Source organism: Triturus cristatus, chromosome 6 (assembly GCF_964204655.1).
Source record: "Triturus cristatus chromosome 6, aTriCri1.1, whole genome shotgun sequence".
Lineage (NCBI taxonomy): Eukaryota > Metazoa > Chordata > Amphibia > Caudata > Salamandridae > Triturus > Triturus cristatus.
In genome coordinates this window covers 1793922704-1793945107 of record NC_140589.1, presented here as the reverse complement: position 1 = coordinate 1793945107, position 22404 = coordinate 1793922704, and the positions used below count along the sequence as shown (strand labels likewise).

General features: G+C 40.3%; 1 protein-coding gene across 1 annotated transcript in view; it reads left to right on the top strand.

The window, feature by feature from the left end:
- The window catches only part of LOC146822017 (cysteine-rich venom protein helothermine-like), a 111825-nt gene that overhangs the window by 40820 nt on the left and 48601 nt on the right, over nucleotides 1-22404 (top strand). The window contains exons 4-5 of the mRNA XM_085613118.1: nucleotides 2274-2364; nucleotides 17905-18050. Of these exons, the coding sequence (XP_085469244.1) occupies nucleotides 2274-2364; nucleotides 17905-18050 (237 nt within the window). The remainder of the gene's footprint in view (nucleotides 1-2273; nucleotides 2365-17904; nucleotides 18051-22404) is intronic.

Sequence of the window (22404 nt, the reverse complement as noted above, 5' to 3'; positions counted from 1 at the left end):
TTTGTCCTGGACAGTCACTGATCCCTAAAATTAACTCTCCTTTCCATCTTCAGCAGGAGTTTATTCTCCTGCTGTTATATCCCATTCCAGAAACACCAAAGGAAATTAGCCTTCACTCCTTGCACATAAAAAGAGCAGTTCTTGCCTATCTCAAAAGTGTAGAAGAGTTTAGGCTATCTTCATCATTTGTTTATCAATTTTGGCCCAGCCGAAAGACAGTTAAAGTCTTCTGTTCTATCTTTCAGCTGGTGTATTTGTCCTCTAATTTCCTTAGCATACAAGGAATCAGGTGTTCCATTACCACTAGGAGCCCAGGATAGATTAACCTGGGTATGTCAGCATATCTGGCAGTGGTGAGGGGACATCCTTGACTGAAATTTTCAGAGCAGCCACTTGGGCTCTTTCCGCAGCTTTTATTGGACATTAGAGGATAATAGAATCTCCATAGACGGTGGGGGAATTTGTTTGAAAGTTCTTTTTCTGTGACATGAACATGAAAATTATTATCTGAATATATGCTGGTTTCTTTTAGCAGGGGTGTACGTTTGTCCTGGTATGAATTAACTTAGGTATGTCTCACATAGTCATTAATTTGTTGAACCTGTTCAGTCCAATTGTACTTTTTTGTGCTCGATACAGTGACATTTTAACTCAGCATGAAAAATGCGTTTAATCTCAATGTCTGCTTGTTAAGGTTTTTATTAACCGTACAATAAACATTCTTCTTCTATTATCCAATATGTGTCTGCTCTCGCAGAGGGAAGCAGCCTCACTGGCCTGTAGCATCCTTCCATTAGTGCATCAACATAGTGAGGGCCAATACATGCTTCCCTATCCTACTTTTGATCACAGTACTTACCTAGGTGACTCATACCCTAGTTAGAGAATCACAAGAGGATTCTCCTGGCTGTAGAAGCGTATGGATCAGTGTTTTGTAGTTCACTGCAGTGTTGATGAATCTTTTGTGAGAATGCCCTGTCTTCCCTTCTAATGTTTTAGAATAAGACACTTTTAACAGACTGCTGTGACCTCTTCTCTGCAACTCTTACCACTCTGGCTGTGTCTATAAAAAGGGTCTAATGGTACATCTATAAATGCAAGAAAGGTAGGGGACTGTCCAGGTTCTCACACACACTCATAGCATTGGCATTTCTGCTTGATGACCCAGAGGTCTTGCTCTCCTACCGGCTGGGTCTGGTGGCTCAGTGGACTGATGCATCCACTGTAGGGACCTGTGTTCGACCTCATGGTCACAGGTTCAAATCCCAGTGGATCCACTCAGCCTATTGTCCATGTGAGGTTGATAAAATGAGTACTTTTGTCTAACAATAAACATCTGTTATTCAGCGCCTTGATACCCTTGGGTGATATGTGCGCTTTACAAATACATGTGTTATGCCCCATTCTGGAATAGGATCCGAATCAATCTACAAGAGCATCAGCATATCAGGTCACATAAGGTGACCATCTTCCAGCAGCTCATGAGGGACCTTGTGTCCTACTAGGTTTAGCCCAGCCTTTCTAGGCAGAGAGCGTTCCCAGAATAAAGTTTACCTTGATGGCTGAATCAGCAGGCTGCCTGGAAGCCTTTTATATCTCAGGCAAACTGCACCAGACTAACTACTCAAATACTCAATCCACGTTCCCAATCCCAGGCTGTTCTGTTTATGTCAGAAGTCGATTAATTTCTTTATCTGCGATCATATGGTTTGGTGTGAAAAAGAACGATTGGTTGGAAAGTTACCCTAGCAATTGCCCATTGTTAGACAATTTGCCAGCATTCCTCTGTTCACCTTTTGTGTGTTTTGAATAGAACATGAATAAATTACCATAGAAGTAAAGCTTTTGAAAATACATTTATGTGATATGTTATGATTAGAGTACATGCTGTACATTTATAGCATACTCCACATCTGTCGGTCCCGGATGGATCTCTGCTTTGTAAGTCTCGTCACCCTAGTTCTGTGCTGCTTTGTGTGATGACATGAGGTCAGCCTGATAGCTAAGCTGTCTAAGGCAGAGCTAAAAATGTGCACTGCTGTTGAATAACAATTGTACCAGAATAAAGATTCCTGCCATATATGTGCTTGCCCTTTCTTTCTTTAGCTTCTTGTGGTTTGTACGGAAGGTATTACTCAGTTTTGGTTTTAGTACCATTGGGACCTATATTTGAGATTCAAATGAATTGTTTGCTAATCATTTATAAACTATGAGGCATTTAGTTTCAATACCCCAACTACATAAAACACAATGTGCATTATATTTCACTGCAGGTATGGAGCAAAGAAATTGCAGCGAATGCTAAAAATGTTGCTGCGAAATGCATTTTTAAACACAGTTCTGATGAGGAACGTATAATTGACGGTAAGTCCTAAATTATTACTCCGTACGGCATATTCTTATTTTTATTGCACTTAAAATTTTAACAGAACTCTGCACGCCATAGTAGCTTCTTCTAAGCGCTTTGGATAATTACTGCCACAAGGTTTTCTAAGAGGTCCGGAGAGAAGAGAAAACAAAGAGAATCATGTTGTTATATATTTTCCTATGGGATGATGATTCTGTTTTGAGGTTTTTCTTCAATGTTGACCTGCCCAGTAGCACAGAAAATATAGTGTTAAAGTAGAGAAGGCCATAGTATGGGATCCCAATGTACACAATGAGTGGATATGCAATGGGCCTAACCAAACTTTGATGGAGGTACCTTTGGGCTCAGTTCAGCTACACCTACAGATTCAAAATACACGAGTCATCAGCCAAAATGGCGGTAGAAAATGGGGGTGTGACATAGTGAATGGGACTACAGTAAATCCAGAAAGTCTCAAAGTTACCTATGCAAGGATTGTATAGACTCTCAAAGTCCTCAAAAACTGCCAGTGTAGTTCGGATAGTACATGAAAGAAGTGTTCCAGTTGTAAACTTTAAAGAAAAGTAATTGATAAAGAAGCTCTGTTTTGATGGAGTACCTGGTGATCTAGACTCAAAATATCCCTCAATGAGACAGATGAAAGGGTTATTCTGAACCCTATTTTACACTCTATAACTGATATGTTTCATCCACCACTCATAGAACAAGTAAAGAATGTAAAAGGAGACTCCCAATGCTTACCAAAAAAAAGAAACTATATAAAATCTGTGAAAATGAAAAATGGTAACAGCAAACTCAAAAGGATGAATTTGAGTTTCAATCGATGAGCTACTCCCAGGAAATGTTTCTCTTTCACTAATGTTCTATATTAAGTGCCAGAAAAGGGCAACAGTTTGATAATTGCAGTTTGGATGACCTCAAAAGGGGGTCTCTCACTGCATTACTGTTTTCGGCTATATAAAAAATGTGCAAAGGCAAATATCCCCTTAGTAGACATAATCTATTTGAATTATTCACAAAATGATTTATCTAATTGTTAGATATAGCTTTATTGCCTTAGATAAAGGAATCAGTTAACGCGTCAACTACAAAGGTACATTTTAACCTAGAACTGACTGAAACTGTTATCCTAAGGTTATGCTTCTCTAAGAATTTTCGGCTTGGTGATGTATCTGCCTTCTGAGACTGAAGTTGATGTTAATTAAACTCATATTATAGAAAGGCATTGTTCTGTCCCTTAACCGTAATGTCCTAAAGAACAATCCAGTCATTACTTTTTTCCTCCAATTTAGGTGAAAACTGGTCTGGGGTTCCTTATGTCACATTCAGAGGGTACCTGGCTTGGAAGTTCAGCTGGACTGCTGATTTGCATTGGCCGGGTTATCTCTGAGGTAACATGTCCCCAGACACTAAATTCTGATCCAACTAGACGCTATCCTAATCAATGTTTAGTAAATTTGCTAAAGCAAGGCAGGATACATATAGACACACAGACATAACTATCAGCAACAGGAGGAGCAGTACAAATATGCCCTGCAGAGGTCTTCACTCCAATTTTCCATATTCCACAAGAGAGCTAGTATACACACAGCCCTGTGGTCTTACGTTGGACCACCAGGCTGTGTGTAACTTGCTGACATCATTCTATCAACATGTATTGCTTCAATAAAGAAGCATTCCATTGACCTCCAGACGTTTGCACCCTAATTCTCTAAAGACAGAGGTCTATATAAGGCATTTATCTACTCTCTCCAGTTATGGACGAACACCGCTCAGGAACTCTGATTGGTTCAGATCCAATTACAATAATATAATTTGAAGATCAGAGCGATCATGTGTACTGATATGTAGGTCTAAAAAGTACCAAGTACCTTAAATGACAGATAAAGACCTCAGTATGACATATTGCAGTTCAAATTATAGAAAAGGGACTGGCATGTAACTTTAGTCCTGGTGTATATCCTTAACTCGTAGTCACAGCTATGTTGTATCAACCGTTACAACATATCTGAGGCTGCTGGGATATTTTCATACTGAAGATGCCTCAGGCACAAGTCCTTGTTCATGCAGATTGGCAGGCAGCCACGCTTCTTGAGTAGCAGCCAAAGCAACTTGAACAGTTGCCAAAGTACCAGTGTAAAACCTCAGAAAGAAACATATGCATGCTGAGTTAATCTGACTTCTGCGTGTGAGGAGCAATGAAGTGTGGTTATAATTTCTGAACTACTTCTTGTTCTAAGTATTCACTTCCATTATTATTTTAACCACGCTCCTTCGTAGGTTAGTAGAGCACACTTCACACACACACACACACGCACACACACACACACACACACACACACACACACACACACACACACACACACACGCATACACGCACGCACACACACACGCACACACACACATTAGCACAAGATTAAAACTTAGATTGTATTTGTTTGGTGATAGGGCAAGCTTTGCCATAACATGAACAATTTAATTAGTGGTGCACACACATTGTGCTCATAAAGATCAAAATGGATGTCGCCTTGGTGATGCAGCAATCTTGGAAAAGCCTAGTTTCATTATGGCAATTGAACAGACTGAGATTGACATAAAGGTCTCTAACACTGTTGCTATCTGGTTGCCAGACATTAAAAAAAAGGGTGGAGGGTAGATTAGAATGAATATCTACCCGCACCTGTTTTGAGGGGGAAAACTACATTGCTTAATAAACAGTTTGAAGGACAACCTGGCAACAAATTAAGCTCTCTTTTCCTTCAATGCTGTTGCTGTTGGGGGTGGGGAGGAAAGGACTGGAATGTAGGATTAATAGAGTAAACTGAAATAGATATTAGGGTTGAGGCTATGAAGGATTCCTTTTTTCTTCCACTTTTTTGGCTTTTATATAAATCATATTATATAGGATACATTTTGATGCAGTTGTGGAAGGAGTTTCATCTTTGTGTTTTTAATGGCTGCTTTGAATCTAATAGACCAGCAGATCATATATTTGTAGCTGTAGTACTTACTGCCTAATTGATTTCCATGCTAATATCTATGAGGACTTTATCAACTTTAGGGATTGTAAACTCCTACCATGGACACAAGTGGCTATTTCACCATCTTTATTGCTTGATGGTAGTAAACTGCTCTTAAGTAGTAGCAGTTTTGTAGATAAGCAGCTGTCAAAGAAGGGAAGATACAATGTACAGCCAAAAATTATAGCAACAATCATCAGATTGCTCCTGATAACAAATTTGATTTTAAAACTGATGATTAAATTCTGAATGTGTTAATTATTGATGAATTATGTTTTGGTCAACTAAGCCATTTTGATCCATCCAGGCTTGTTGAAGACTGTCTGAAATGTAAACACTTTCTGCAAACACCTCTTCATGACTGGCAAAGAGAACATTCTGACAAGCATCCCTCAATGTAGGAATACAAATAATGTTAATTATATCATTGGAATTTAATAGAGGATGTGATTCAGTAGCCTGTTGAGGGTTTTTGTTTACTGATTGCACAAGGTACTTTGAATGTTTTAACCACCCCTGACTCTGATATCCCAGAAAGTATCTGGGTTGATAATGTAGCTAAGCCTTTTGCAGGAAATATGCCTGATGGTTCAACAGTGCTACAAGAGGTTGTATGTCAGAATTTCATAGTCACACATACTGACCTACAAACTGTAGAATATTGACTACCACTTTGTCATTAAGGTAGGTATGTAAAGATCATTAGAGATTTACTATTCTTAACTCCACATCTATCTTCTTTAAAGATGCATATATCTTTATTGAATGTAGATGTGAAGTTAAGAATACTAATTGCATTAATGACTTAGTGGTAGCTGGTATTCTGTAGTTGACATTTTTGTAGGGTGATATGAATAACTTAGTATTCTGGTAGTACAACAACCCACATCTGGATGATAATTTGTTAAAACATTTGACAAATGATATAACAAAAAATAATGAAGTTTCTCAAATCTAGTTATGCTTCTAACGCAAACTGAATAATCAGCATTGTGATACAGTATCTTCAAAGTTAGTGGGATTGTTGTTCCTTTATTTAAGTCCATTGTGACTGCTTAGCTCCACCTTGGAGGGTTTGCATTATAAGACCTCTATTTAAAATAAAAGGAAGTTGTAAGTCATAATAAAAAAATTCAGGCCACATCTTGTTTACAGTCTTGGAGTATGTTTCCTGCTCCTTCAGGGGACAGATTCAAGCTTTCTGCGCCTGCTTCTGTACTTTCCTCTTGATGGTGCACATAACTTCTTGAAGTCAAAAGGTGAATTCTTATGCCTGTTTTCAGACAGCCAGCTCACGTTTAGAAGTAGTGACAGGTAAGGACCAACCAAGTAACCCCCTAGATTCAAAGCCAGCTTCCTCAAATGTGCAGTCACTCCGGTGTCCTTGGTGAACGTAGACAACCCATATTATCCCCTGTAATCTTTTTCTGCCTGGACATCTGCAAAGCAGTCTGTGTCCTTTTTTGTCAGAGCTGGACATATGAAGAGGCAGGTGAACAGGCAGAACACCCTTTTTGAAAACGTTTTTTGCAGTGGCCTTGTCCTTTGCCACATTTTAATGTTCATGAGTCTATATATTGATCTACTGAAATGAAAGGGAGTTCCTATCAGACACAAAAATGGTATACAATGGCTGATACAGGGAGGGGTCACAGGAGAAAGAACTGCAGAAGGAAATGCAGGAAAGGGGACCTGCCTATTTGATACCTGTTGCCTCTGTCCAGCCCAACCCACTTTTTATGAAGAAAAGACTGATATCAACACTGAATCTGCTGTTAGGTGTGATCCAGCAGAAGTGGTGTAAATGTTACATTCATTCACAATGTCCTCATTACACCATAAACTAAATTTAGATTATTTACTATACCAGAGAGTTTGGGACTATAGAAAGTCTATAACCACTCACAAACATAAGGTCCTCCGATAGATCCTTGTATGAGGTAATAGGGACTCAGATAATTAGAGACAGATGCTATTACCTTCATGAGTACCTGTAATGAAGAAAATGCCTAACTAACAACAATAGTCAAAAATATGTATCATGTCAATAGTACATTTCAAAATAAAGACAAACTCTGTATACTTATCTAGGTACTTTTATCTAAATCATCAAAATATGAATGCTCAATACACAAAACAATGTAAGATTGTCAATTCTTTTGTCATTTCAAATGTTACAGGTAAAATCACAATAAGAGATACAGTTCATGGTAAATACATCATAAAATCAATAGCTTGCATGAGAGGAGAGAAAGAGAGACACAATATATATATATTGCAATATCAATATGCAATTCAAGATTCATATGAACCTAGGATCAGTGAGCCAATGCACAGTGAGCAATAGTCAGAAAAAGCCAACCCTTCGGCCGAAAAGGTATAGCTTGAGCAACATCACCAGCCAATGAAGTGCAACATATCAGGATAGTTCAGTTCAGGGGAAATTCAAAGTTTGGACTGACAGTATGTCTCGCACAGGATTGCAAGGATATAGCCAGCCAGAGGAGCATTGAGAGTGCAGCAGCAATAAGATCTCCCACTTGTGCTTTTCCCACGGAATAATCTATACCCCAAGATGCTCAGAATTTCAATCTCCAACAGTTTTTTTTTCACAGTTTACACAATTCTACTGGTTAGGATCCATGAAGTGATCATTATCCAGCCTAAATAATCCTTATGTTCAAGAATGTTTTTATTGATACGAGTAAAGGTGTCTGTACATAGTACATAGTCTTAAACACATATCATTACATTAGAAGACTGCTACAATCAATTTACATGAATCGGACTTACTAATCAAAAATAAAAAGAACAAATCAATATAAGTAAAACATGATTATCAATAGACTATAGAAATTCTTAGGAACATTTGCGGGAGTCAAGGAGGTTTAAGAACTTCTTGCTGAGATGGCTGTAGCTGGGAACAACGTTTGGCACTTACATCGAGAAATATTGTAACGGGCGACCACAAATCTAAACATTTTGTTGCCATGTGTATAGGGTATACAAAGGAGGTTTCTAACCTATGATTATGGCAAACAGCATACCACCAGGCCTTATAAGACATTTTTGTGGAGTCTTTCCAATTTATGGTAATTTGCTGAAGAGCAACCGCTAATAACAAATCAATAATTTTGACATTGAGCGTAACATTTTCCCAAATAGATGAGAGACTTCCTAAGAAGATAAGAATAAAGCAAAGAGGAAATTTAGTTTAAAAAACCAGGTTCATTTGGGACCATACTTGTTTCCAGAAGTTATGAACAGATGGACAGGAGAATAATATATGAAATAAATCAGCATTAGAGGATGAACACGTCTAGCAAGTATCTGGTACAGTCGTAAACCTTTTACTCAAAGCACTCGGTGTTAGCAAAAGTTTATTGTATATGAAAAACAATGTTTGCGTTATGTTAGCTGCTCTGGAAGCATCTTGATCCATATGTTCTTCCATTGAGACAATGGCCAAGAAGTCATAAAATCACGTTCCCATGCCTCTTCTATTTTAGATTTCTGCCTGACAATATCGTTACCTTGTAAGTAGCTGTATATGGTGGAAGCTTTGTATATGTTTTTTTAACAAAGTGTGAAGTTGTGAAGAGGTGTCCAAAGTGATAGGAATATCAGGTGTAGTAGGCAGTTGGATGTATGTATCCATCACAGCTTTCTTGAGTAGATTATATTTATGATTAAATGAGGCGGGCAAATTAAATAATTGGCTGAGTGAAGAAAAGGGTAAAAAGTCTGATTGTGAGAATAACTGCTGGACCCATAGTATTCCCTTTTGTCTCCAGGTCTTCCAGCAGAAGGGCTTATTCCGAATAAGCAAGTTTTTATTGTGCCAAATTGTTGAATTAAGGAAGGAATTTTTAGTATTGTGAGTAGAAGGATAAATTGACTCAAGAAGTTTGGAGGTCAATTTAATTATGGGAATGGAGAGGGCCTGTGGTTTATGTGAGAAGGAAAGATACTCATGAAAGGAAAAGGGAGATAAAAAAAGATGCTCAATTGAGGTCCATAAAGGGCAATCTACTGTGGAATCAAGCAACCAAAGAGAAGCCTGACACAAAAGAAATGCTTTCTGATATGCCTGAAAGTTGGGAAAATTAACTCCACCTTCTGTTTTAGGGCGTGTTAGTTTTAGCATGGACATTCGGGGCTTCTTATTGTTCCATAGAAAAGAAGAAAGGATGGAGGTAACTTTCTTATATAGTTTAGCGGGAATGGGGACTAGAATATTAGAAATAGTATATAAAACTATGAGCGATAGCATCATTTTTATAGTGTCTAAACGGCCCCACCGGGACAAGTAAAGGGGATGCAATATAGTGGTTAGGTCTGAGATCTTTTGAATGCATTTGTTCATGCATTATGCTACTGTTTCTGAGATTGAAGAAGTGATGTGTAATCCTAGATATTTAATATGATTAGGACTCCATGTAAAATTGGAGGCGCTAAAATCTGATTTAAAAGTGTATTTGGGTAAGGGCAAAATCTCACATTTGTCATTATTCAGTTTGTAGCCAGAAATAAGGGAGTATGACTTCACTTCAGCTAAGAAGGCAGGAATTGAGTCATCTGGTTTTGGCATAAAAAGCAGAATATCATCGGCGTATGCTGTAATTTTAATATGGGAATTTAATGTTTGGAAACCATGTAAATTTGGTTTTTGACATCATTTAGAAAGAAAAGGTACCAAAGCCAAATTGAATAGGAAGGAAGAAAGAGGGCATCCTTGACGCACACCTCTGCCTAAATCTAATAGTGCGGAGATCAAACCATTGGTGCAAACTGCAGCGCGAGGGTTAGAATAAAGGAGAGATATTAAGGATATAAATTTAGGGCCCAAACTGAACCACCTGAGGGTATGAAACAAATAAGTCCATTCAACTCTATCAAATGCTTTTTCTGCGTCTAATGGTATTGCCGCAAGGGGTTGTTTTAGGTGGGAAGATTTAGATAAAACGTTAAAAAAAAGTTGGGAATTATCTGTTATGACTCGTCCCTTAACAAAGCCAGATTGTTCTTTTCCCAACAATTTTGGAAAATAGGAATCTAATCGTATAGCCAGCATATTGGAAAAGATTTTGTAGTCAATGTTAACCAGGGATATAGGCCTGTGATTTTTACAATATTTAGAATCTTTGCATTCCTTGGGAATAAGGCAAAGATGCGCTTCTGAAAAAGAGCCAGAGGAGCTATTTAAGGAGCAAAAGGAGTCAATTAGGGAGTGTATTTTGGGCAATAAGAGTTTGGAGAAATGGAGATAAAATTTGACGGTAAAACCATTCGGGCCCGGTGCTTTATCTTTTTTAAGGTGTTGAAGAGCCTTTAAGAGTTCTTGTTGTGTTAGGTCTGACTCCAAAGAAGACAAATCCAGAGGAGTAAGTTGGGGTTTTTGGATGTTAGAAAAGAAATGCGACAGGGAGTGGTCTGTGGGTTGTGTTTCGAATTTATATAATGATTTGTAAAAGAGAGAGAATTCATTCAAAATTTCAGTATCTTTAAATTTTAAATCGGAGTTCTCATCATAGATAGATTTTTAATTTGTTGTGGCTAACTTTTAAATAGTTGGGCAGTATTTTTCCTGCTTTATTTTTACCCCAATAAAATTTTGCACTACGTTTTAACAAGTATAATGAGGCATCATCTCTCGATTTCTTGTTGAATTGCAATTTGGCATTTATAAGAGCTGCTAAACAATCTTTCGAGTGAGAAGTGTAATAAGAGTGCTCCAGTCTATTAATGTCATGAAGAAGATCATTGGCAAGTTTACGCACATTTTTTCATTTCTTGGCTACAAAACCAATAATGAAGTCCCTTGCTGAGGCTTTAAAAACATCCCATATAATTGAGAACGGCATGGATTGTGTTTGATTTATTTCAAAATACTCATTAAAAAAAGTGGTGAAGGATGCTGTAAATTCTGGATTTAAAAGGGGAGCATTATTAAAACACCACTTTCTAGGAACAGTCATTTTAGGTAAGGTGTCAAGGCGAATTGAGACAGGGGAATGGTCTGAAAGTAAAATGGGACCAATTTCTGCATACGAGAGAGTTTGCAAAATGTTATGAGAGATAAAAATATAATCAATTCTTGACTGAGTTTGGTGGGCTGGGGAGTACAAAGTGTACTCTCTAGTGGACGAATTGCATAGACCCCAAACATCAAGAAGTTTATGCTGAACTATAGTATGAACAAAAGATTTATGAGGTTTATTGGGGACAAAAGAAAATTTGGAATTCCTGTCAATAAATGGGTCAAAAATCTGATTACAGTCACCAGCTAATATAAAATTATCTTCAATGCAATGGATAATTTGCTTGGCCATTGTAACCCAAAAAGAGGGTTCGCCACACGTAGGGGCATAGACATTGAGGAAAGAGACTGGAACACCCCTTAGTGACAATTTAACATTGAGCAATCTACCATCATCATCTGGCTCCTGCGACATGAGTGTAATTGGAAGTGATTTACGACACAGTATCATTACTCCATTACGTTTACCATCTCCCTGAGAGAAGAAAACTTCCCCTACCCAACCTCTCTTTAATTGTAATGATTTGACATCTGTAAGATGGGTTTCTTGCAAAAATACTATATCCGCATGTAATTTACCTAAATGAGTTAAAACTCATTTGATGGGAGAGTTTAATCCCCTAACGTTCCATGAAATCAGTTTTAATGACATAAATTATCAAAATCAAATTGATCTGGGAATACCAAGCAAAAATCCAATTCATGAACACAACAATAGATAATGTAAAAGGAAAATAGAAGGAAGTGAATGGTTGATTCAATCCCATGACAGAATAAAATGGAAAAATCAGATAGCTGAAGCCGGGAGTGAAAGTCGAGTATAGCAGTACAAAAGAAGATAAGTAAAGTAGAGAACTGGTAAAAGGATAGAGAGACAATGATATTTAGAGTTGGAGTGACAAGTAGAGATGTGAGAATGAGAGAGTGAGAAGAGATAGAAATGAAGAAGACACCAAAATAGAGAAGAGTAAGAAAATGCAAGGCAAAAAAAAAACCAAAAGACAAAACGAATAACATACCTGCAAAAAGGGAACATGGATGTGGGGATGGGTGGATCCACTTGGAACAGACGAGACGTCTAATGAGGACTGGACTGAACTGGGGGAGGATCATGCCATAACGTAAACAAAACTGTGGAAGCAAAAAGTAGAATATTTAAAACTAGTTTATAGATTGAGCGATGAACATGAGAAGAACAACACCAAGTAACATAAACTAGGATTATCAAAGATAACACTGAACTGTAAATGTATTAAAGGTAAGTAACCGCATAAAACCTGCATTCAAAGACAAAATGGCATCTTATATATAAATATTAGGACAGTCAAGTAATGTGTGAAGAGGAAGATCTTAAAGAATAAATTTGATCCGTCTTGTGCTAGTTGATGAAACTTTGCAAACGTACTGGACTTTCATATGTTGTTGTTCTGTTGTTATAAGTGACTTTAAATATACATGGATGAAAAAGACCGTTTCTGGCTCCCAGGAGCGGAGGTCGGGTCTCATGTCGAGGAAGGCTTTACTTCTGGCTGCAGTAACTTTTGAATAATCTTGTGCAAAGAATAATGTGGAATCAGACCAAGATATTTGTTGAATGGCTTTAGCGGCTGCCAGCACTTTCAACAAATCACTCCAGAAAGTAAAGGATAATTCCTCTTGGTCGTTGTGGAAATGAAGCATTGGTGGAAACACGACCCAGTCTGTGGGCGCGTTGTATATTTAGTGTGGTGTCTTCCGGCAAATGTAGAATCTTGGGAAGGAAGGACTTGAAGAAAGTAATGGAGTCCGTACCTTCAGCCCCTTCTGCCAGGCCAGAAATGTGCATATTGTATCTCCTATTACAATTTTCAAGGTCTTTGACATGCTTATGGAGTGTGGAAACTTGAGAGTGTAAGAAAGTAACACTCTTGGTGGTGTCATTAAAGGAGGAAACATTTTGCTCTACTACTGTGAGTCTCGTATCAAGCTATGACCAATTATCTGAAAGGATTTGCAGTTTGGAGTTGGTTTCTTCAACCAAGGGTCTGAGGGCTCTTATTTCCTGTAGTAAGAGCTCCAAAGAAACAGGAGAAGCCTGTTTGGATGGTGAAGGGGGATCCTTTTTCAAGCGTTTAACGTTTGACTTCCCTGGTGTTGGTAGTGTGGAGTCCATTCTTATGTTGCTGCTTTCTATATCCAGAAATCCTGAATTTTCCAGTTTGGAGAGCTCTGAGAAAACCGTTGAGTTCTTGACAAAAACGCATTTTGACTTTGATGCAATAAAGAGAGACCCCTTTGTTCTGTCCATCCACTCATAGGGTGAGTGAAATAGAGAAAGACTTGAAGGCGGGTTCAAAACTTAATGGTGCAAGAGCTAGCAGTTGAAGAAATAGGGTCAGCTTAAAAGTAAAGACAAAACGATGTTTCCAAGATGAATTATTAGGTATATTACAGTCCAGGAGGTAATTGGAGACTCTTTACATCAAGAACCACAATAGCCGCTTTTGCAAAGTGGAATTTTATACTTCTTGGTGCGTCTTCATCCTCATATTAAATATATATTCACTGAAAAAACCATAGGTTTCAGGGGTGTTATAGTTAGCTGGACATTTCCCTCGTACAAAACCATTGAAATTCCCCCGTTATAGTTAGTTCAGCTAACTATAACTCGCGCGCCCGCAATCCACTGCTGATGACGTCACATATTACATCACTGATGACATGGTCAGTGACATCACTCATGACATCACTGATAACATCTCAAGTGTGGGACCCCCTAAGCAGGTCTAGAGGGTCAGAGTATTTCTACCCTGCCCCCTTTATATGTTTTAAACACTTATTCCACAGACTTCTTCAGCCTCGCTTCAACTGAGGCACAAAATGGCTGCCAACAGTTCCTGGTTTCAAATGTTGACAACCACTTGACAGCCAATTAGCATGCAGCGCGTGATTGGGAGGGTGCATGCAGGGTGCGCTCACAGTGCGCATAGGGTGCACGGATCCTCCGAGGCCATAGAGATATATGTACTTTTAACTGTAATTTTCTCAGGAACTACTCAACAGATTAACACCATTTAAGCAAAAGGCACGAGTCTGAACTGCCAAATTTGGTGTAATTCCGTTCAGCAGTTCGGGCTGTAGCTGCGGCTAAAGGTCCTATGGGAAAATGCATGGGGAAAACGCGTTTTGGGACCCCCTTTTTTCTCGGCCCCCGCTTGATGAATCACCCTGAGACTTTCAGGATAGGAGCGGACTGGGGCTGGCCAAAAGTTTGGAAAATTTCGAGAAGATTCGTCAACCGGCGCCAGACTTATTGGGAATAGAATAGAATGTTGCGGATTTCCTATGGAAAATAGGTCCTAACTATAACTACCTACTGGCGACTGCCAGTAGGTAATATAGCTCTTAAAACATGACGCAGAGGCAGGGAAGTAGTGAATGTAAGAGATGTGCCTCAATGAAACCTTAAGCAGAGTGAAAAGCACATGAAGCAGGTGCGCTCTTTGTAAGTGCTCAGATGATCATCATATTAAGCGCATTGGTATTCCACAAAATGGCGACCGCAACCGCATCTCTTCAGAACATGTCAAAAGGGGAGGTGAAACTGGGTTGCTGCATCGCTATGCATCCCTACTGGAGGGAGGTGTTGATACTATGCTGTGCAATAATGTCTGGGGCACTCTTTAGAGGAAGTCCATTTTCGCCACTTGTTATGAAAAGTAAGCGCTCGCAAAGCGCTTCAGGTAAACAAAATGGCGGCCGTAATAGCGCGGTTTTGAAGTTGGGCGTATACCTTGAAATGCGGTCATCTATTGTTCCAAAAAGCAGCAGAAAAGCTCACATCCTTGTAAGTATCTTCTCTGACAGGGATTTCTCTGAGCAGCTTCCCGTGTAATGCCTTCTGAGCGTGTTTCCGCCCCGCCAGTCCGGGGAGTTTCACGCCAACGCCGCCATGTTCGCTGGGCGCCTAGCCACGCCCCCCATCCTAATTCATCCTGAACGTCTACAAAATAGTCTTTTGTTCAACTGCAAGATGTCAAGCCACCTTGGAAGTAGGAAACAATTGAAACGTCTCAATATACGCACGCTCCCTTCCACATTGGCTTTAATTCATAGAGAGACATACTCTAACCATAGGAAGGAAACTCTATGGATATGATGTGTACAACTAAAGCTAATAAATCAACAGTTTTTGGAAATAATGAATGACAAACTACATTCCCTCTGAGGCCTACGTTACAAAAAGAAAATAACACTAACCTTCGCAAAGAAATCATAATATCGTAGTTTTTCTAAGAATAAAAAACACTCTCATTAATAATGTATAAGAAAATAGAGAAAATGCACAAGAAAACGATATACTGAAATCATCATTTTATTTAAACTCATAAGTATAGTCTAGTTTTTGAATTATAGGTTTTCACTTTCTTAATATGCAAGAGAAAACATAATCAAACACTTTTTACTTTAAGCATTTTTCATTATCAGATTTTCAACAATTCTACTTGTAAGACACTTAGTACATTCATTAAGTTTCTCGTTCGTTTCATAATTATTTCTCAAAACACTAGTTTTCAACCCTTCTGCATGCTTTTCATTACAGCGTTTGATTACTAAATGTGTCCTGTCTTTTCTTGCACGTTTTCACGTTGCACTTTAGAAACTCCCACATTAATAATATTCTACACTGTTAGATATGTTTATTAAAACACACTTAATGAGTAGACTTGATCAAGAAGAATTATTCTCAAATAATCATGCTCCATCAGGTGAGAGTAGGCCTGATTACTTGCCAAACCCCTTCATCCTGAGTTCTTCTTCTGACCTCCGCCTGGTTTACTTCACCCCGTTTATGGTGGGCCCTGAGGGAGAGGTGTTTTATAAATCCATATAAACTCAAAATTAAGAGGATAACTTAATAAAATACAGAAGGGGTCTGATCAGAACTTTGCTGAAAAGTTGGGTACATTTAATTAAGGGTTAACACTGTGGGAAGCCTAGGTGGTTGGAAGGCAAGCTATATCCTAGGCACTTGGGGAAAAAAAGAGCTAATGTATACAACTGAATCAGAAATCCTTAAAATAGAGAATTCCTGTAACACTGATATGTCAAATCCATCTAGAGATTTAAGGAATGGATACACTGTCTTGAATTACTGGCTCTACAATTGGTTGAGAGAGAGAGAGACCTGCTATCCTCCAGAAACCAAGCATCTGGTGTTTTCATTCATGCACTGTTAGAAAGAAAATTAAATCAGGGAAATCAAGAAATCGAAAATATACAGTTCCTTGAGATTAACACTGTCCTTTAGGAAATGTCCGTGGTTTTATGTACCGGACCCTTCATGCTTGCAGTGAAGTGCACACAGGATGCTGGGGACAGCGAATGAAAATAGGTGGATCTTTTATATTTTAATGTCGAGTGAGAGATCCCAAAAAAGCAGGGAAACATAAAAGTAGCAAGACAAAGAAGTCCGAAAATGTTTGATCTCATAAAGAGGAGTTGTTTTATTAGGCAACTTGGGACCCATAAAATCAGAGAAGTCCACTGGTCCATAATCTCTTCACTGGCTGAGTAGGCTCATTGGAAAGAGACAGCGCCACATTTGAGGATGAAATACAAACATGAGGTACAAGGATATTTCTGTATTATTGAGCCAGATGGCGCAATGTCAGCTTTAAAATAAGATGCAATAATATATTGTATTGGTCACGGAGCTGACTTTTGAAACTACTTTGCTCTGTATTCCATCAAATTCTGCTTCTGTACCTAAGTCAATGGTTTCAACAAACAGAGATGGTTACAGAAGCCACCTTTGCACAGCTGATTCTCATGGGTGTTGATGTGTAACAAGTCCCCTAAGAACCACACCCACCAAAGATGCTAATGGCTGATGAAGCAGCCTGCATATAGGCACTGGAGGATTTTAATACCTAAGATGAGAAAATGTGCAATTCAATTGACTCCATTAATTGCAGGTATGTCAGATGTCTCCGTGGAGCCTGGGTCAAAAATGTCGTTCTTTGCTGACAAGCCAGTGTCTAATGCTTTAAGCCATGTTAGATGCTAGGAACAGGCAGTATCCATAAATAGACCTTGCAGCAATAAAGCAGGGCCTTGAAAAAGCGAAGTGACCAGTGAACATGGGCCCCTGTAACGGCCTGACTTATTAATTGTAAACTGTTAAAAGAGGCCCTATCGAGTACCCTTTGAAGTTGATAGAAATGGTATAATCCACTCAGACCCATTCTATGAATACAATCCAAGCTTTCAGGTAATTGCAAGAAGGCACAGGCTGTGACTTATGAATGCCATTTCTACTGGTTCCTGTTTCAGCCCTATATGGCCGGCCCCATTTTGCTGGAAAATCTATTTTTCTACCTACATTGAGCAATGCATTGTTTACATCAATTACATCAAATTTTGAATGTAAAATGTACATTGGTAGTGGTAGTTGAGGTAACTGTACGTGTTTTTATTAACGTGTCATGTTTCAGCTACCGCATGTGGGGAGAACTTATATAAGTCAACAAAACCGCAGCCGTGGGAGCATATTATTCAAGCCTGGTTCAACGAGAACAAGAATTTCAAGTATGGCACTGGTGCAATAAACCCAGATAAGATGGTTGGAAATTACACCCAGGTATGCAAACCTTGTGCACTTTATTTGCTTCTCTATTGGAGTAACTTTGATCTGTTCTTTCCTCAGAAATAAATGTAAGCCAGATTGACTATGAACGTGTGCTTAGTATTTCAATGTTTTCAGCAGTTAATATTGGCACTATATTCTGTATTGCTTTAAAAACTCACAATAATACAATACAAAAATACACATAGTTAATTTGTTTTAAAGAAAAATTGCCAGGGACCTCATCAAGATGCCACTGCAGCTTGCACCACTCACTGTCCCCGCCAGTGCCGCCAGTGCCTGTAACAACACAACTATTAACCATCACACTCCTACAGGTGTGCTAATTCAGACTATTCCAGATCTCCAAAGCTAAAATAAGGGCTTGAGCAGCATGTATTAGTCGTTTTGTATATTGAATTAATAAACTACTGGTGTTGTTCTCATCTCCAAATTACACAAACAACACCACCATGTGTCAGGCTGTCATAAGTGCAGATGTTGAAGTGCCAGTGCTGAGCACCTGAAACCACTAGCTCAAATTAAGCACTGCATATAATAGTGTTTAAGGCACACAGTTTCAGAACACAGGGAGAACTCTGTGTATGTCAGTGCATATTATTATGGAACAGCACACCATTTATCATTGGTGTTTCTGATTCATTAAAAGCCTAACAGAGAACCACTCGAGGCTTGTCTGTGGAAGAGGTGTATGTTGAACCAGACTAATAAAAAGTGTGCACAAGATTTGGCTTGACAGTGCCAGTGCTTAATTGGAGCAGGTTGATGGGGTGGGAGCCACCGCCACTTATGTTTCCGTGTCGAACATTTACTGAAAGCGGTAGATGGAAAAAAACGCAAGCCAGAAAGACACAAGAAGAGAAAGATGGAAAAAACTTTGCAAAGGTAGAAAGCAGGATTCTGCAAGAGTGAGATAAAAGAACAGGGAGTGTCTGGTGGTGGATTGAAGAGGCATGAAGTGGATTGAAATCTTGCATACTTGGTATTAGGTTTGCCGATGTTTCATTGCACCAGCTGCAGGCCTATGAGCAGAGAAGAGCTCCACCACTGGCCCTCTGGTGCAGATTTACAAGCCCCTTGTGCCACTGGTACGTCACCTTTTGTGTCGTACCGGTGGTGCATTTTCCTGCTCCATATTTACAAGGACGGGAATAGCCACCCTGCGTGACTTTTCTTGTCCTTGTAAATATGGCCCCTTTGCACGCAGCACTTTGCGTGAAAGGGGTGTTCCATGGGTGTTGCTGTGGATGTTACCACGCAACACCCATGGTACAAGACACATTTCCAGAATGACGAGGAATCGTAAATCTGGAAATGCGTGTGAATGCTACGCCACTGCAGGAGAGGCTTAGGGAGGCGCAGTGAGGAGAAATGTAGTAATTTCTCCTCATTTTCTTTTCCTCTTTCTATGTGTGCTGCAGAACCTCTAATGATTGTTTTTTGTTCAGAAAGGGTTTCCTTCCTGCACATAAACAATCATTGAAACAGTGACGTTTTTCAACTTTTATGTGTGCTATTGCAGCACACATAGAAGTTGAAAAGCCGCATTTCAGATTGTCTTTGTGCAGGAAGGAAACCCTTCCTGAACAAAAGCAATCTCCCCACGACGCAGCCATCCTTGCCCCAATGTGCAAGGGGTCCTGCACCGGCACATGGCAGCAGTTTGTGCGCCAGCGCAGGGGGAAGCACAGAGATTGTAGTAAATATGTCGCATCCCTGTGCTGTGAAAGTGACTCAGGACGGTGCAGCCAAATGGCTTGTGTTTGGCACTGAGTCACTTCCATTGTAAATCTGCCCCTCTAAATCTAAGAAAATTATCATAGAGCAACCGATAGCCAGTACTGTAATCCCGTGTAAAAAGCAGTCTTCTTTGACAAGAATTACTAGATTTATAATCAGAACAAGAAATCTTGTTGACTCACTGCATAATAAATTCCAATCTGAACTTGGGTAAGACAATTACATTTGCTAATAAACATCTATTCAATTGATACATATTTATTGTGGAGATAGTGATGTGGAAGGGAGGCGGGGGGGTTCATTGTTCTCTCGGCCTGCCCTTACGGGCCTTAGGAAATTGGGTTACTGGTTGGGGGGGGGGATTTTCTTCAGGGTGAAACATGAGCAAACTAGGCCTTGGTGGAGTTTGCGAAGTTCTGCTATGCAGAACTCTGCCAAGTGACCCAAAATCTCCGCCACGCTAAGCGGAGTTCCGCCAGCGGGCGGAATAAGAGTAGCCATTCTCCTGTTATAATTGCAATTAGAAAAATGTAGAACTCAAAGTTGGTGCACTTACTTATTTATGTTCATCCTGCAGCGGAGGGATGCCCCCAGGGCCCTGTTGGTGCTGGTACTGCTGGTTGTAAAGGTTCTGTTTCTGGTTCTGGATGGACCTCAGAGAAGCCAAAAGCATTGTTTGCCGAGAGCAGCTGCAGCTCCTCTGAGTAGAGCTGCAGCAGTGTGTGTGGCTAAGCCAGCTCGGGCCCTGCCTGTGCTGCTGTGGGGAAGCCGGAGAAGCTGAGGCTGGGAATACAGCTAGCGGGGTGATCAGGTTGCCCAGCTCATGGTGACCTGCCAAGAAGCCGAAGGCATTGTTGGCAGAGAGAAGTTGCAGCTCCTTTCTATAGAGCTGCGACAGCAGGGGCGGCAGCATGTGAGGCTGGGCTGGTTCGCACCCAGCCCAGGCCATGGTGGGGAAGCCGTAGAAGCTGAGGCTGGAGGCACAGAGGCTAGCCGTAGCCTCTCTGCTGGGTGCTGCTGAAGTCTCCGCGGGAAGGAGAGGCTGGCTCGGCCTGGTGCCTTTCCTCGGCAATGTGGATGAAGTGGCAGCACGACCTGTAGTGGCATAGCCCACTGTGTCAAAAAACTGCCACACCTCCACCATTTTGTACTTGGGGTGACGTGTGAGGCTGTGCAGCTCATGGTAGTGGCACAGCTCCAAGTCAAGTTGATCTACGCCACCTGCAGCCATGTGTGTCTTGCTCTTCTGAACAGCAGGACTTCTGGGGTCTGTGTCAGTGTGAAGGGTGAGGGCCAGCCTGTGCCGGTAAACTCCGCTATGCAGCGGTGGGACAGTTTTTGCCACACTTCACACTCCAAGCGCAGCGCAGAGTAACAAAAACTCTATGAACTCTGCCAGCAGAGAGGAGTTTACCTTTCACACCTAAATCAAACCGTAAATTCACCTGTGTTAATCCTCTCGTAGCTTGGCACAAAAGCAGTCAGGCTTAACTTACAGGCAATGTGTAAAGTATTTATGCAGCACACAAACAGTAATAAAGTAAAAACACAACACAAACTAATTTCACACTAATGTAGACAAATAGATTAAAATGTAATAAAGAATTTGACAGCAAAAGAACAAAAATACAATCAGAAGAACCAGAGATATGCAACTTTAGAGGTTTAGGGAAAAATAGTGCTTAGCAGCACAAAGCAAATTCAGGCCGCTCATAATAGAGCACGGGCCAGATACAGGGACCAAGTTAGTCCAGCTGGGAAATGAACCTTAAATTCTGGTAATGGAGCATTGTGCTGCACAGCAGCAATCCAGAGGAGCAATGCGAGGTCTACGTTGAGGAAGCACAGTGCAGCAGCAGTTCCCATAAGCTCAGATAGCAGCAGTACAGGCTTGCATCATGGCTGCATCAAGCTGCAACTGTACCGATGAGGTGCTGCGAAGAGCTGCGTCAGGTTTGAGTTACACTACATCAATTCTGGTAGAGACCACAGCTGGGTCCAGGGGCAGAGGTCTGGATGAATGGAGACTTTTCTGTACCAGAGGTTCTGATCAGGAGGCCATCCAACTAGCCCTTGTAGTCATGCTGGTTGCCCTGGGTTCAAAATACTGGCCCAGTCCTTCTGCAGGGCCACTGAGTTGCAGGGCATCAGGGCAATCCTTCTTGAAGCAGAACAGCACAGCTATCCTTCTCCTGAGTCTTCCACAGCTCCAGATGTGTACTGAAGAATTGAGTCTGAGGGTCAACTACTTATACCTGTTGCCCACTTTGAAGTGGAGACGCTTCTAGAGTCCTCCCCTACGGCGGTGACTGGATTTTCTATCCTCCCTACCCTCGACCCAGCTTGTCTAGAGGCACAGAAGAGTAGTGTGAAATACCTTGTGGGTGTGCTAAGGCAGAGTCTTTGTGATGTGCAAGTGTGGTAGGATATCAATCCTTTCCCTCATCCTGACAGAGATAGCCCACCTTTACAACATCCTTTCTCTTGCTATCTGGGAGTAATGCACAAAGACCAACTGCCAGCTACACATAGTCATGTGACCCAGTATACAGGCTGCAGGCACCAAATGATTGGGACATGACAATGTCAACTTTTTAAAAGTGGAATT